The sequence below is a fragment of the Aedes albopictus genome, chromosome 2 (genome assembly GCF_035046485.1).
Source record: "Aedes albopictus strain Foshan chromosome 2, AalbF5, whole genome shotgun sequence".
In the NCBI taxonomy this organism is placed as follows: domain Eukaryota; kingdom Metazoa; phylum Arthropoda; class Insecta; order Diptera; family Culicidae; genus Aedes; species Aedes albopictus.
This window is the reverse complement of record NC_085137.1, coordinates 281,755,063-281,772,288: the sequence shown is the minus strand read 5'-3', so window position 1 is coordinate 281,772,288 and position 17,226 is coordinate 281,755,063. Positions and strand designations below refer to the sequence as shown.

Below are 17,226 nucleotides of genomic sequence, written 5' to 3'. Positions count from 1 at the left end.
TGTGTAAAAGACAGTGGTTTAGAACCTAAACTATTTAACATCTGATTCAAAAGAATTACACGTTAATATAGCTTGCCGTTTAAAACGATAAATTAACGTGTAAAAGTACATAAATGAGCCGTGCCGATTATTTTCAGTGTGGAAATTAATCACCCACTGAAATAAATTTTGTTGTGGAAACTACCGATTCCATAGTAAAATTACTAACCGTACCTATAATGGACTACCCGCTTTGCGCGCAGCCACAGTTGATCATCAAGAGTAAATCAATTTAATTTTGTATGGCGAAATGCATCTAAACTTGAATTACTTGAAATACAAAGCTTTTCCCGAAAAAATATTTGGTAGGCTTAATAGTGGTCACCATTGTGCACAACCACTACCAAATATTTTTTTCGAATAATGTGTACCACTTTGAAGAATTTGCCTTTAGATGCTATTCGCCATACAATATTTTTGCGATTTACTTTTAGCGATTTTTCGCGCATAGAAGCTAGCGCCACATTGGTCGATGCGGAGAGTAGGAAAACAGCCGATGTAGTTAATTCCACGTATGTGGCAACCCTGATCCCACCTAATGCATCTGACAGGAGCCAACATCTATCGTGTATCCACAATAGAATCCTTTGTGGATACACAAATGTTTACATACAAGATGTTGGATTCTTAAACATGGCGGCCTCGCACCCTGGTGGTTAATTCATTCTCAACCGACAACAAAATCTGTTAAGGTAACTGAAATATGCTTGAAATTACAATGCATTGTAGTAAATGCAACTAAAAGCATAGTCGTCTCAACAACAAAACATTGTTAATTTTTCCAGGACACACATTTTACAACAAAGTGTGGTTAAAAATACAATGCTCATTTGTTAAATTAAAATTATGTTTAGTAATGTTAACTGCACTGCTAGTTAAGTTGACAGTGTTTTAGTAGAATAGGCTCCTAAAGTCCTATCGGGATTCTTGTTTTAAACCACAATATATGGTTCAAGAGTACATATTTACTCATTTTTTGACGTTTTTATTAACCATAGTTGAAAATATATAATTTTTATTTTTTTAGCCTTTTGTCTCGTCCCTAGCTTATAACACATAGTTTGAGTGATTTTTTTTTCACCGTGTATGTCAGATAGGATAACATTTTTGAAATCCCAGTGCGAAAAATGTCGAGCTCAGTCACACAAGGTTGACCTCAAATGTCAAAGTAGAATTATTTAAGGGTTCATTCACAAATGTCATAACGCTAAAATTGGTCGTTTTCAACACCCACCCACCCCTTCGTAACACTGTTTATATGGGGAGAATTTTATTTTGTTCGAGCTGTAACACCATGAAGGACACCCACCCACCCCCTCCAGCGTTATGACATTTGTGAACAAGCCCTTACCATTTTACTTATTACGAATTTTCTCATTATTCCTTTGTTTTTCAAGTTCGAGTAAAGTACAATTCCGATTAGAATACCATGCTTGATCGTATTAGCCAATATAAGCGAGATTTCGTCTTTAATTTTAGGACCCTATTAACTGAAAATTGTTGTCGGTTGAGAATCATAGGTACGATTAGTAATTTTACTGTGGAATCGGTAGTTTCCACAACAAAATTTATTTCAGTGCCAATAGTTATTGAGAAAAGAGAAAATCGATGAAGAGAAATCGATCATTGCAGATACGCCTATATGATAGTAAGCGCGAGACTTCGATGTGACAAGGCTATAAGTGCATAGGTCCACAAACAAAATACTGCTGACCGAAGTCCATTGAGTGTCCAAAAAAAATTCTCACGAGCGAAAGAGATAGAATTTCGTCGTGTGGTGGTCTATTCTCAAACACCATGAAACGTCATGCAGCAAATACCCATAATAGGCTATTGTGCTATTGAATTTTCTGATGAAAACTCCTCAAAAACTACATAAAAAATTATGAACATATCTGTTACGTTTACACACTGAAATAAATTTTGTTGTGGAAACTACCGATTCCATAGTAAAATTACTAACCGTACCTATGATTCTCAACCGACAACAATTTCCAGTTAATTCTACTAAAACACTGTCAACTTAACTAGCAGTGCAGTTAACATTACTAAAAATAATCTTAATTTAACAAATGAGCATTGTATTTTTAACCACACTGTGTTGTAAAATGCGTGTCCGGGAAAAATTAACAATGTTTTGTTGTTGAGACGACTACGCTTTTAGTTGAATTTACTACAATGCATTGTATTTTCAAGCATATTTCAGTTACCTTAACAGATTTTGTTGTCGGTTGAGAATCATAGGTACGGTTAGTAATTTTACTATGGAATCGGTAGTTTTCACAACAAAATTTATTTCAGTGCAGGACAGACTTGTTAGAATCCCAAAATGGCCGCCACAATGACCGACTTTGGCACCTACTCACGATTTCGAAAGCACAAATCTCTTCGTAAATAAAACCAGCGCACCTGAGCTTCTTATTTTAAGCTTTTTACAAGTGAGCAAGAACAGAATAATAAAATGCACTGTTGTTTGAAGCTTGCTTCTTGAGATTTGTGCGTCTGAAGTTGTAATGCACTACTGAAGCGGGATTTCAAAACGCTTGTTTTTGAAATCACTGAAATAAATTTTGTTGTGGAAACTACCGATTCCATAGTAAAATTATTAGCCGTACCTATGATTCTCAACCGACAACGATTTCCAGTTAATTCCACTAAAACACTGTCAACTCAACTAGCAGTGCAGTTAACATTACTAAAAATAATCTTAATTTAACAGATGAGCATTGTATTTTTGACCATACTGTGTTGTAAAATGCGTGTCCAGGAAAAAATAACAATGTTTTGTTGTTGAGACGACTACGCGTTTAGTTAAATTTACTACAATGCATTGTAATTTCAAACATATTTCAAACATATTTGTTGTCGGTTGAAAATCATAGATACGGTTAGTACATAATTTTACTATGGAATCGGTAGTTTCCACAACAAAATTTATTTCAGTGTAATATCTTTCGAAATTACCAATGGATAACAGTCATTTGTAAATAAACCTGGTGGAAGGGGTGGAAGCTGAATGCATATTTTTTTTTATGTACGATTTACGGCGTTCCAAGCCCGCACACCATCACGATCAAAATCCAGATTCCACACAATCAAAATAATTCCCCTTAAACTTTCCCACACATTCATAACCAACATAACATATAACTCATCCAGATGTCTCTGATGCAAAATACAAAAAATGCTGTGTCTTCATTTCCTCAATAGATGTCAGTGTTGGGTCGTCTGTAAAACAAATAGAAAACAGATGGAGCTAGTCTTATGCTGTCAGAATTGGTTGCAACATTTCGAAACACGTTCATAGCGTTCATAGGGTGTATGAAAATTCCAACAAGAAAATTATAACACCGAGAAAAATTTCTACTCAGTGACTGGTCATCGTTACACAGGGAAAAATTTCTACTCAGTGGCTGAGTTGGTCTTACTCAGAAATCGAAAAATCCTTTGTTTTCTTACTCAGTTTTCGTTAAAAGTGGGACAACCCATTGCCAATGGGTTGTCCCACTTTTAGCCGAAACTGAGTAAGAAAACAAAGGATTTCTAGATTTCTGAGTAAGGCCAACTCAGTCATTGAGTAGAAATTTTTCTCGGTGTACACCGAGAAAAATTTCTACTTCAGAAATTTCCGTTATTGACGATCTTGCGCCAAATACGATGCACAGGCAAACAAAATTGTCTCACACGCTAAGAAAATGTTACTCTAAAATGAGTAAGATTCACACAAAACTGAGCTAAACTGGGACAGCTCAAAAAATGAGTAAATTGCATTTCCAGCGATAGCGCTGGCCCAAGTGCAAAAATCCAAACAGTTTAAGCCGTATAATATTCTTCACATCAGCAAGAGATTTGAGATTTTCGCACTTGGGCCAGCGCTATCGCTGGAAAAAAAATTTACTCAATTTTGAGTTGTCCCACTTTAGCTCCAAAATGAGTAAATTTTCTGACCGTGGTGCACCACAAAATATGCACACCGGTTTCAGCATACATTGGTTGATGTCACCGCTACAGTTTTCCAGTAACGGAGCGTTATTTTTGGGTGGTGTTTCGACTAATCGGTTTGTTTATGCTTTGTTGTTGGATGTGTGAACATTGTGCTGTCAAAGATTGAACATTTGCACGATCGTCGCGAAATCCTTGCAAAGCTCAATAAATAAAAGTGGGACAACTCATTGTCCTACTTTTAGCTGAAACTAATGCCGTTTGTTTTTGATCCAGTTCCAACTTGGGTTGAAACTGGATGAGATCACAGTTTAAACCCCAACCCGACTTCGATTTCGCTTGTACTAAAGTTTGTTTGACGTTGTTTGTTTACACATTTTCCGCCAATCAAGTTCCAACCCAGGTTAAAAAAGAAACACGGCATGAGAAAGAAACCAAAGGATTTTTCAATTTCTGAGTAAGACCAACTCAGTCACTGAGTAGAAATTTTTCTCGGTGAAATAAGTTTTGCAATCGAACCACTTTTTCACGGGTACGCTGAAGCACTGACGTCAAAGATTATTATCAGAATATACGATAGACAGTCGCGGCGGTCTTGTAAATCTTCCTCAAGTAACCACACAGAGAAAATTTTCTACTCATTGACTGAGTTGGTCTTACTCAGAAAACGTAAAATCCTTTGGTGTCTTACAGCTAACAACCCATTGCCAATGAGTTGTCCCACTTTTAACGGAAACTGAGTAAGAATACAAAGGATTTTTCGATTTCTTGAGTAAGACCAACTCAGTCAATGAGTAGAAAATTTTCTAGGTGCCGATTCGGAAACAGTTTCCTGATGAGCTAGAAAGAGACAGATTTTAATCATCAGCAACCTCTATTCGCGATTTCGGTTGATGAGCCGGGAAACGCTCTTTCTTCCTACGATGTTTCTTATGGGAGTATGAGTGAAAAAAAGCAAAAAATCTTCCCTTCTTCACTTTCCCACAGAAAACCGCAAACAAAACCATCACCTTCGAAGTCCCCAATGAGTAGATTTTTTTCTCGGTGCATCTGTTTGACCAATGTGTGTGTTTGACGCTAATGAAAATTCGATCGATTTGACCCTGGTACTAACGGTTAAAGTTTGTTTTCTCAATAGATGTCGTGGCGAAACATGTTTAAGAGCTGCCACCGAGAAAAAATGCTACTCAGTCATTATGTTAGTTGTACTCAGCAATCGAAAAACTTGTTTTCTACTCAGTTTTCGTTAAAAGTGAGACAACTAATTGGAAATGAGTTTTCCCAATTTTAGTTAAACTGAGAAGGAAAACAAATGCTAACCAAATATGTAAAATCATAATTTTCAGACAACAAAAAGGTAAGAATGTTCTATGTATCAATGTATCATATAAAAAACAATCCCACATATTATATCATATATTGGGGAAGGAAGGTTTGAAACGATTTGGACAGGAGCCTGGAACTGCTTCCTCCTTGTTGTTAACATTTCGTGGATTGAGGGCGGGCTCTTCGACCCCATCTATTGGGAGTATTCTGTCAATCGAGGGCTTGATTTCGCAGTTGATCATGACAACTTTCTTTTGGAAGGAGATTATTTTCCCCTGACGCGGGTTTCGCGCAAGTGTCGCTGCTTGCGGGCCGCACATTTGTGATTAATCCTTTTTGTCTCTTCATACAGGAGAATGACTGATCACTAAGGCATGGTACACAAATTACGCAACGCTAAAATCGGCGATTTCGAACTCCCCCCTTGTAACGCTTTTTGTATGAAAACTAAAAATATTTTGTATGGCTCGTAGCGCTAAGCTAGACTTCCCCCTCCCCCTATAGCGTTACGTAATTTGTGTACGATGCCAAACAGCACAGTTTTGATCAAATCGCTTTTCACATTATTCCAGTGCTATAGGCAGAACAAAATCATCATCATCATCAGAACCAACCAAGATTTTTTAGGGATAGGCGCTGGCTCGTCCTAGCATCTTCGTCGTTCTCAGTTCTAGAAACTTTAATACAAATGATTAAAACCTGAGCATTAAAACATATTAGGGGTACTCATAAAACAGATTAAATTGCTGCGCAAGCCATGATTTTCTGTTTATTTGAAATGTTTCATGATATTGCGAATGAAATAATCAAAGATTGCCTTGGTGATCGCGACATTTAATCAGTTTAATCAGTTTACACTGTTTAGTGAATCCCCCTATTGTTTTTATGATAGAAAGCATCTGTAAAATGAGTTTTGGTTCAAATTTCTGACACCTTTTCGCTCGGCTTTGATAATAATAAATTCGGACGATTGAATTGAATTCAATTTTTTTTCTAGTAATCAAATTTAGGAAGTGCATTTTTAATGCCACGCAGCTCCCGTGAAATATAAATTCCGCAGGTAAAATTTAAATAAATATAACGTTTAGTACAACGAATTTGGTGTTAGTGACGGTTGGACTGGACGGTTAATGTTGGTGATGGTGAAAAGTTTGGAAATCATCAATTCAAAATCTTCAAGCCATGGTATTGCGGATTTTTAGAAAAAATTCCACTCTGCGGTAGCCGCCGAGTTCTACCGCAGCTGTCAAAGTCCTACCGCAGGCTTGAAAATCATCCTATCATTGAAACTGAAGGCCAAATCAAAGCATGCTTGCAAGGTGAATTGAACTGAAAACCAACAACAAACAATGATCATCGGCGTCGTATCCAAGGCTATCCAAGGCATCGCTAGGGCTCGCTAAGGTAGATCGATGATACCTCAGTGAAAATCAGTAGTCTGACAGCTGCGGTAGCTTTTCGTTCTACCGTAAAACGGAAAGTTTTCTCTAAATTAGCAATATTGTGTCGACCCCTGATACGTAATTATTTATTTGACAAGGAAAGAACTCAAGAAACAACATCAGTTTGACACTAATGAAAATTCGATCGAGTCAAACAGGATGCTTGAGCATTGGTTTCTTTTTGGACAAATATTTTACCCTGTGTACTAACAACTTAAAGCTGTTAATACACAGGGTCCAATATTTAACAAGGAAAGCACTCAAGAAACAACATCAGTTTGACACTAATGAAAATTCGATCGAGTCAAACAAGATATTTGAGCATTGGTTTCTTTTCGGACAAATATTTGACCCTGTGTACTAACAGCTTAAGGCCTGAAGTATACAGGGTCAAATATTTGACAAGGAAAAAACTCAAGAAACAACACATCAAATTTAACAAGATATTAGAGCATTGGTTTCTTTTTGGACACATATTTTACCCTGTGCACAGGTTTGGTCAGTAAGCTTGCAACACATGATGCACATTGTTGAAAACGACATGGACATGGGAGCTTACACAGTGACGTCATCTTTATTCATACATTAAAACCAAAGACCCAATGACTGTGAATACGAGGTAATCTTTGAATACCAATTGGCGAACTATAAAAATATTAAACGTAGGTTAAGTAGTGTGAATTGGCAAGTAGTTTTAAGAAACGAAGGAAATGTCGATACTGCTGTAGACAAATTTTACAAAATTTTATCTGGAATAATTATCCAAGAAATTCCTTCAAGGAAAAAACGTCGTAGCAGAAATTTAAAAAACCCAATCTGGTATAATAGACAGATAAAAAATTTGAAGAACCGCAAACAAAAAGCCCATAAAAAATACAAGACACACAATACCAATGAAAATCTAGCAAATTATTTGGATATATGCGAGCAACTGAACTTAGCCATCAGTAATGCATTTGAAGAATATAATTCAGAAACTGAAAGCGAAATAAAGTCCTGTCCAAAGAACTTCTTCAACTACGTAAAATCCAAATTAAAATCTGACAATTTTCCATCCGTTATGCATCTTAATGAATCTGTTGGTGATAACTCGGAAAAAAATTTGCAATCTTTTTGCAAATTTCTTCCAAGAAATCTATACAACATTTTCTGAAGAAGATCGTGACCGCGATTATTTTGCATTTTACCCAGAATTCCCTAGGGACATTGGCGTAAACCAACTCCAAGTGCAGGATATTTTACATGCTCTTAAGAATCTAGACGCCTCAAAAGGTCCTGGTACTGACGGGATCCCCCCAGTATTCATGAAAACTTTAGCACAGGAACTGACTGCTCCTTTGTTTTGGCTTTTTAATATGTCGCTGGAATCTGGTAATTTCCCAAAACTATGGAAAAGCTCTTTTCTAGAACCTATTTTCAAATCTGGCCGAAAATCAGACGTACGTAATTATCGTGGTATAGCCATTATCTCTTGCATTCCGAAACTTTTCGAGGCAATTGTCAACGAAAAGCTATTTCTCCAAACCAAAAACAGAATTACTGATATGCAACACGGCTTCTTCAAAGGTCGGTCGACCTCAACAAATTTATTGCAATTCATAGACTATTCATTAAACGCAATGGATAATGGAAACCACGTGGAAGCTCTCTACACGGACTTTAGTAAGGCATTTGATCGCATTGACATACCAATGCTACTTTTCAAACTACAAAAAATCGGACTTGGCTTCTTTAACGGTGTTGAGATAATTCGATATTCTGAAACTGCATGTCAAACTGAGCCGAAATCCAAATTTTCATGAATTTCGGAGCCCGGGAACCTATTTAAAAATCAATTTGAAGTTTGTATGGGAGCGATTTGTCGAATCACCCCTCGTCGCAGTTTGTACTGGGCAGAGCTGTCAAACAGTTGCCCAGCTGTCAAAAGGTGAATTCAAAAAAAAATCTTTGAAATTGATTTTAGGTACCAAAATAAGGTTCTAAAAATCTGAAAAAAATCATAGTGGCTCAGAAAAAGGTGCTCTTTCGTATAAAATCGAAAAATCAATATATTTTTCTTAATTTAAAAACCCAATTGAGCCAATTCTCCTGAAATGGCTTGAATCATACCTAACTGACCGTCAACAAATAATTAAATTCAATGGAAACAAGTCAAACCCAATTCAAGTCACTTCAGGTGTCCCCCAAGGCTTTCATTTAGGACCTCTTCTCTTGATTATGTATGTAAACGACATTTCCTTCATTTTAAACAAACTAAAAGTTCTAATTTATGCCGATGACATGAAGCTCTTTCTGGAAATACGAAATGAAGAAGACATCAATGTATTCCACAATAAAATTCACATATTCTACGTATGGTGCAAAAAAAGGCTTTTAGAATTAAATGTAAAAAAAATGCAACTTAATATCAATTAGCAGAAAAAGAACAACACCAAACATTTCAGTTGCATTAGGAAATCTAAATGTGGAAAAATGTGAAAGAGTAAGAGACTTAGGAGTAATCTTAGACTCTAAGCTTACTTTCGTAGACCACTACAACACAATAACTCACAGGGCTAATAACATGCTAGGGTTTATTAAGCGTTTCTGCTACAACTTTAATGACCCATACACAATCAAAACTCTGTATATTGCATATGTAAGATCAATACTGGAATATTGCAGCATTGCAGCTTTTTCAATCACGCACGAAGAAAGATTAGAATCAGTACAAAAGCAATTTCTATTATATGCTCTTTGTAAATTAGGTTGGACTTCATTTCCACTTCCAGCATATGAAGCACGCTGCAAACTTATCGACATACAAACAATGAAAGAGCGGCGTGAAATTGCAATGGTTTCTTTTGTTAACGATATCGTTTCACAACGTATTGATTCAACAAAAATCTTATCCTCATTAAATTTTTACATACCTTCTCGGCAACTACGAAATCGAAACATATTCATAACAAACCACCGTAGAACAAACTACGCCAAATTTGGGCCTCTTAATCGAATGATGGACATTTATAATCAACACTGCGAAACCATTGACTTTACAATGTCTCGGCATAACCTTAGAAAATACTTTTACAGTCTGCGAAGTCCCAACACCTAAAAACATTAGGGGGATTAACTTAACAGCGTAAACTGATTAAACTGATTAAACGTCGCGATCACCAAGGCAATCTTTGATTATTTCATTCGCAAAATCATGAAACATTTCAGATAAGCAGAAAATCATGGCTTACGCAGCAATATAATCTGTTTAGTGAGTACCCCTATTATAAATACACTACCTATCCTAATTTAATTTTTTAATATTTTTTATGTATTTCTTAGACTAAACTATAGCATTAAGAAACAAAAAATATGTATATGTAAATGTACTAGTCTACGTCGGTTGACGAAATAAATAAATAAATAAATAAATTGTTTTACAGCCGCCCGTGTCCTCAAAAAATGAGGTGAATGTTCCCATTTTGTATGAGGATTCATGAGGCTAGGATTGTAGTAAATTCTCTATAAGGTTATCTGACGCTCATCACCCTTCTCTCTCAGGCAGTCGCAGAAGATAGCATTTTTTTTTTTGTTTAAAATTTGCATACGGAAAAGTTTCCGTATGAAAACAAACCTATCCTCCTCGGGAGAGGAAAAGGTGTTCAAGCGTCAGATAGCTTCTTTTTTAACTATATTTTTGGTCACACTTATGTATGCATTTATACATGTATATTTGCATGAAAAGACTAGATTTTTAGTACACAAAAATAATGATTGGAAAAAATGAACATTGATGAGAGAAAAAACTTTCACGAATAATTCTCAATAGATGTCGTTACTAGGTATATCGATGAATGAAAAAATCCAATAAGCACAGTGTTTCCTAGCTTTCTAGAAAACTTTGTAGTGCCTACTCAGTTTTTCAACATTCCAAGGATTCTTTGTTCAACATGTATGAATGAGCGCTTGCATAGTAAACCACGCTTTGGTGAAGCTACAGACATTATAGTAAATTGGATGCTCCGTTATCCTCCTAATGCAAAATTAAGATGCAATAATTATTATTTGCACGATAAGTCTTACGCATAGATGTTCTAGTACACAAAATTAATGGTTGAAAAAATGAAATTTGATGAGAGAAAAAAAAACTTTCACGATTAATTCTCAATAGATGTCGTTACTAGGTATATCGATGAACGAAAAAAAAATCCAATAAGCACAGTATTTCTTTGCTTTCTGGAAAACTTTCCTGCCAACTCAGTATTTTTTTTACATTCTGTGGATTCTTTATTCTACATGTATGTATTAGTGCTTGCACAGTCAACTACCTTTAGTGAAGCTACATATTGCCGCGCTTATCTTAGATTCTCAGCAAGCTGCGTTCGAAACGCGCAGCCTCAGATCGCGCCAGACCGCGCACGTATGATTTGTACACGGTGTGCACCTTGGCTAAAACTGTTTTTCAGCCGCCGGGTGGAGCTGTCAGCCGCCGTGTACAAATCAAACGGGCGCAATCTTATGGCGGCTGACTCAGATCAGCAGCATCTGAGTGATTAAGCTAGGATGCACAATACATTATCGTAAATTGGATGCTCCGTTATCCATCTTATACTGTACAAAATTAAAATGCAAATATTTGATAAGCACAGTGCTACTTTGCTTTCTGGGAAATCCTGCCTACTTCGTTTTTTTTACATTCCAAGGATTTTTTGTTCAACATGTATGTATGAGTGCTTGCACAGTCAACCACCAGGGGACTGTTATGGTCTTCTTGTTTTCTTACCCAGCATTAAAACTATGCTCCTGTGTTAAACGACAGGTTGTCAGCTTGAGCCTCACGCTTGAGCCGCAGTTATGTTGGCTACGAAAACATTGCATTGGTGGGATAGGGATGCCAATTCCTTGAGTCAGCCACCTTTAGTGAAGCTACATATTCTCAATTTAGTTGAAAATCGGAGTTTTTGACTAGCGAAGTTGGACTTTTCTCCAAATCCATGCGTCGGACCTACCTTCGGAAGTGGTGCGCTGTATAGTAAACCTGGTCCGCTATACAGCGCACCACTTCCGAAGTTAGGTCCGACGCACGAATTTGGAGAAAAATCCAACTTCGCTAGTCGAAAATTCCGGGTTTCAACTGCACGGAGAATACATTATCGTAAGTTCGATGCTCCGTACTCCTCCTAAATCTGTGCAAAATTAAGATGCAATTATTTGCGCGATAAGTCTTACACTGAGACGAGACTCGCGAAGAGGAAAAAAAGCAACGTCAAGTGCAGCCCAACTGAGCTGTCAGTTGTAGCCCGTTTGATTACGTTACCTAAAACGAGTAAAGTATTGCTATCCGAGATAAATTCTGAAGCCAAAATTCACTCCGAGCAGCATTTTCTTCTCCTGTACTGTCAAAAATAAATTGAAAACAAAATATTCTAATGATTACTTTGCTTGGCGATTGTTGGCGATGCAAAATTTCACCTCAACATGATTTTGTGGGTGAATGGGATTCAGTCACACTACATGTGAGGTGATGCGGTCATGTACGTGTTTGAACCACCAGTTCAAAACATAATGTTAACACAGATAGGATGAAGAAAAAGAAGACCGTCTTCGCGAGTCTCGTCTCAGGTCTTACATAGATGTTTTAGTACACAAATTAATGGTTTGAAAAAAAATAAAATTAATGAGAGAAAAAAACAACTTTCACGATTAATTCTCAATAGATGTCGTTACTAGGTATATCGATGAACGAAAAAAAATCAATAAGCACAGTTTTTCTTTGCCTTCTGGAAAACTTTGTCCCGCCTACTCAGTTTTTTTTTTACATTCCAAGGATATATATAGGCCATCTGGCGCGCATCACCCCATCAGGCAGTCACAGAAGATAGCAATTTTCATTACGGAAACGTTTCCGTATGAAAACAAACAGATATGATACTCCTCGGGAGAGGAAAATTCGCGACTACGAAGTTGTCGAATGTGCGTGAAGGTTTACGTGAGAAAAAACGAGAGGAAAATGTTTTTTCACGCACATTATGACAGTTCCTTACGAGGTTTTACATTAGAGCGACAAAGAGTTGGAATCTGTTTTACCTTCGTAGTCACGAATAGAAAGGTGATCAAGCGTCATATAGCTTCTTTTTAACTATATTTTTTGATCACGCATTTATACATGTATATTTGTGTGGAAAATCTAGATTTTTAGTACACAGAATTAATGATAGGAAAAATAAACATTGATGAGAGATAAAACTTTCATGATTAATTCTCAATAGATGTCGTTACTAGGTATATCGAAGAATGAAAACAATCCAATAAGCATATGCCGTTTTTCTTTTTGATCCAGTTCCAACCTGGGTTGGAACTGGATGAGATCACAGTTCCCCAACCCGATTTTGGTTTCGCTCGAACTAAAGTTTGTTTGACGTTGTTTGTTTACACATTTTCCGCCAATCCAGTTCCAACCCAGGTTAAAAAAGAAAAACGGCAATAGTGTTTCCTAGCTTTCTGGAAAACTTTGTAGCGCCTACTCAGATTTTTTTTTGACATTCCAAGGATTCTTTGTTCAACTTGCATTGTAAATCATCCTTTGGTGAAGCTACATGCATTATGAGCCATTTTACGAAGTGACAACATTGTTGATGATGATATTGATTTTCACGTGTTTCGACGCGAGCTCCTGTCAAATTTTCATTCATAAAATCGGCTCGTAAAATGGACTATTGTAAATTGGATACTCCGTTATCCTCATACACTGTGCAAAATTAAGATGCAATTATTTGCGCGATGTCTAACTAGATGTTTTAGTACACAAAATTAATTGTTGGAAAAAAAATGAACTAAATAGATGTCGTTACTGGGTATATCGATGAACGAAAATAAATCCAATAAGCAGTGTTTCTTTGCTTTCTGGAAAACTTTGTCCCGCCTACTCAGTTTTTTTTACATTCCAAGGATATATAAAGGCTATCTGGCGCTCATCACCCTTCTCTCTCAGGCAGTCACAGAAGATAGCAATTTTTTGTTTAAAATTTTCATACAGAAACGTTTCCGTATGAAAACAAACCTATCCGAGGAGGGGAAAAGAGAAAGGTGATCAAGCGTCAGATAGCTTCTTTTTAACTATACTTTTTGATCACGCATTTATACATGTATATTTGCGTGGAAAGTCTAGATTTTTAGTACACATAATTAATGATAGGAAAAATGAACATTGATTAGAGAAAAAACTTTCACGAATAATTCTCAATAGATGTCGTTACTAGGCATATCGATAAATGAAAAAAATCCAATAAGCAGTATTTCTTTGCTTTCTGGAAAACTTTCCTGCCTACTCAGTTTTTTTTACATTCTATGGAAACTTTGTTCAACATGTATGTATGAGTGCTTGCACAGTCAACCACCTTGAGTGAAGCTACATAGGGTAGCGAACCACTTGGGCAGCGGCCGGTATTTTGGGCACTCATCGCTGTAACTCAGTCAATGGACTACCCGCTTGGCGCACACCCACAGTTGATCAGCAGGAGTAAATCCATTTTATTTTGTATGGTGAAAAGCATCTAAACTTGAATTACTTGAAATAGAAAGCTTTAACTGAAAAAATATTTGGTAGGCTTAATAGTAGTCACCATTGTGCACAACCACTACCAAATATTTTTTCGAATAATGTGTTCCACCTCGATAAATTTTGAATGGACTACCCGCTTTGCGCGCAGCCACAGTTGATCAGCAGGAGTAAATCAATTTAATTTTGTATGGCGAAATGCATCTAAACTTGAATTACTTGAAATACAAAGCTTTTCCCGAAAAAATAATTTGTAGGCTTAATAGTGGTCACCATTGTGCACAACCACTACCAAATATTTTTTCGAATAATGTGTTCCACTTTGAAGAATTTACCTTTAGATTGTATTCGCCATACAATATTTTTGCGATTTACTTTTAGCGATTTTTCGCGCATAGAAGCTAGCGCCACATTGGTCGATGCGGAGAGTAGGAAAACAGCCGATGTAGTTAATTCATTCAATGTGGCGCTAGCTTCTATGCGCGAAAAATCGCTAAAAGTAAATCGCAAAAATATTGTATGGCGAATAGCATCTAAAGGCAAATTTATCGAAGTGGAATACATTATTCGAAAAAATATTTGGTAGTGGTTGTGCACAATGGTGACCACTATTAAGCCTACCAATGAATGAATTAACTACATCGGCTGTTTTCCTACTCTCCGCATCGACCAATGTGGCGCTAGCTTCTATGCGCGAAAAATCGCTAAAAGTAAATCGCGAAAATATTGTATGGCGAATACCATCTAAAGGCATATTATTTATTCAAAATGGAACACATTATTCGAAAAAAATATTTAATAGTGGTTGTGCACAATGGTGACCACTATTAAGCCTACCAAACATTTTTTCGGGAAAAGCTTTGTATTTCAAGTAATTCAAGTTTAGATGCATTTCATTTGGTAGTGTTGTACTTTTTACAACAGCGCGCGCGCTGAAGGGTTAAGGACACACTTGTTAGAATTCCAAAATGGTCACCACAATGGCCATCTTTGACGCATCAGTAGGTCGGCTCCAGAGGCACGTTCTCCTCCATTTGGGAAGTTTGTGCCATCACAACATCACAACATGTGCGTTTGAAACATATGTACTCACAATTTTTAGAGCACAAATCTCTTCATAAACAAAACCACGCTAGATGATCTTTTTATTTTAAGCTTATATAAGCTGTGTAATATATTACAAGTGAGCAAGAACGAAATAAAAATACACTGTTGTTTGAAGCTTGCTTCTTGCGATTTGTGCGCCTGAAGTTTTGATGCACTGTTGCAGCGGAATTTAAAAACGTTTGTCCTTAACCCTCCCGGTCGGAAATGACCCATTTTACGAAGTGACAACAATGATGTTGATGATTTGATTTTCACGGGTTAGGACGCCATCTCCTATCAAATTTACATTCATAAAATCGACTCGTAAAATGGACTATTCTCGTTCTCTTTCTACCGTGCCATAGCCAACATGAAGTCCAGTGATTCTGCCTTAATTTCTTGTGTTCTTTGCTGAACATCGACTCACAATCATGTTGATGCTAGAATTTACATATATATAATGCTGAAAATTACTTACCTAGGTGATGTGGAGAATAAGGCTTGGGGGTTCCCTGAACATCATCACTAAACGACACGGATTTTTCAAACGACACTGATTTGTCTGTTGGCAATGAGAAATTATAATACGAATTATATTTAATTATATTATAAGATATTTCAAAGTTTTAAATCCAATTTGCTTTTGCTTCTGTTAATGTTAGATGAAATGATGTGATAATGAATTGTTGATAGATAAACCATAACATAGTTCACCTTTATACTAATGCACGAGTAACTTTCAATCAGTGACCCTTTCAATTATTTCTGTTATGTAAATAACATTTGCATTTTTACTAGGCTTTTTTTGCTTTTATTTATGTGTATTTTAACATCACGCTAATTCTACACTTTCTATTAAGCTGATTTTTTAAATTTATTTTTCTGTTCGGATGAGCCACGGCGACCTGCATTTTTGTGGCAATACCCGTACCCTTAGTATTTAGTGCATGTCGTTCTCCTCCATTTGGCATTCAGAGGCAAAGAAGAATAAATTTCTGTACAGTTCTTGTTTTGCTACTTCAAAGATTTATGAAATCGAATGCAATGAAAAGGTCCCGTTTTCAGAGGCATTTAAATCCCAACGAAATTGCGCCCCTAATCAAACATAACCGATTTGATATCTCAGAAAACAAAACAGTAGTTCTAATATTTGTCCATGCATCGTAACTCTATCCCCATATCCATGTACTGCTTCTAGTTTAATTTCAGAACAACCAAGAAAAAACCCACGGCTTTAGGCTAGATGCAAAACTCTGTCAAATAAGAGAATGTGTTCTGCAATAAGAATTCCCGTGAGTCCTTAGAGAAAGCATCGGAGGTCCGATCTTCTCTCCGGCTAGCCTTTCGGGGAAGATAGTGGATGGAGCGTGATTGGTGAGGGCCCACATCCAAAAGCGAGATGGGCTCTCTGCGATGGAGATGACTATGCAGCAGATTGGCTCCATCATTGACACTGCGTCCTCGAAGTTCAACATAAGTAAGGAAAGGACCTCAAGCAGGCCCTTTTGGGACATCGAAAGTCAATGAACGAAGCCAAGCAAGACCATGAGAAACTCGTGGGAACTGCAGTAGCGGCAGAACCTGCGAAAGCAAAGGTTACGACGTCTACCCAGACGGATGCCTTCGCTTTCGCAGGTAGCCCAAAGGGTGCGGTGGATGCACCTGTTTTTGATAAGCACTCGCATAAGTGGGTGAGACAGCCACTTCAGGTGAGGAGTAGGCCGTCCCTTATTTTGCAAAAATTGGAAATGTTATAAGTTCGTAAGTGGAAAATGATCGTTTTAGCTAAGAAATGATCGTGTCAAAATTTGAAGTCCGTATCTCAAGGCTAAGTGGTCCCTCAAGGGGCCTAAA

At 37.0% G+C, this 17,226-nt stretch overlaps 1 protein-coding gene across 10 annotated transcripts in view; it reads right to left on the bottom strand.

Annotated features, from left to right (window-relative positions):
• LOC109414982 (coiled-coil domain-containing protein AGAP005037) overlaps window positions 1-17,226 on the bottom strand; it is a 220,891-nt gene that overhangs the window by 79,344 nt on the left and 124,321 nt on the right. For all 10 annotated transcript variants that reach the window (XM_062851940.1, XM_062851939.1, XM_062851938.1 and 7 more), the window contains exon 14: window positions 15,851-15,934. In XM_062851940.1, coding sequence (XP_062707924.1) covers window positions 15,851-15,934 — 84 coding nt within the window. The remainder of the gene's footprint in view (window positions 1-15,850; window positions 15,935-17,226) is intronic.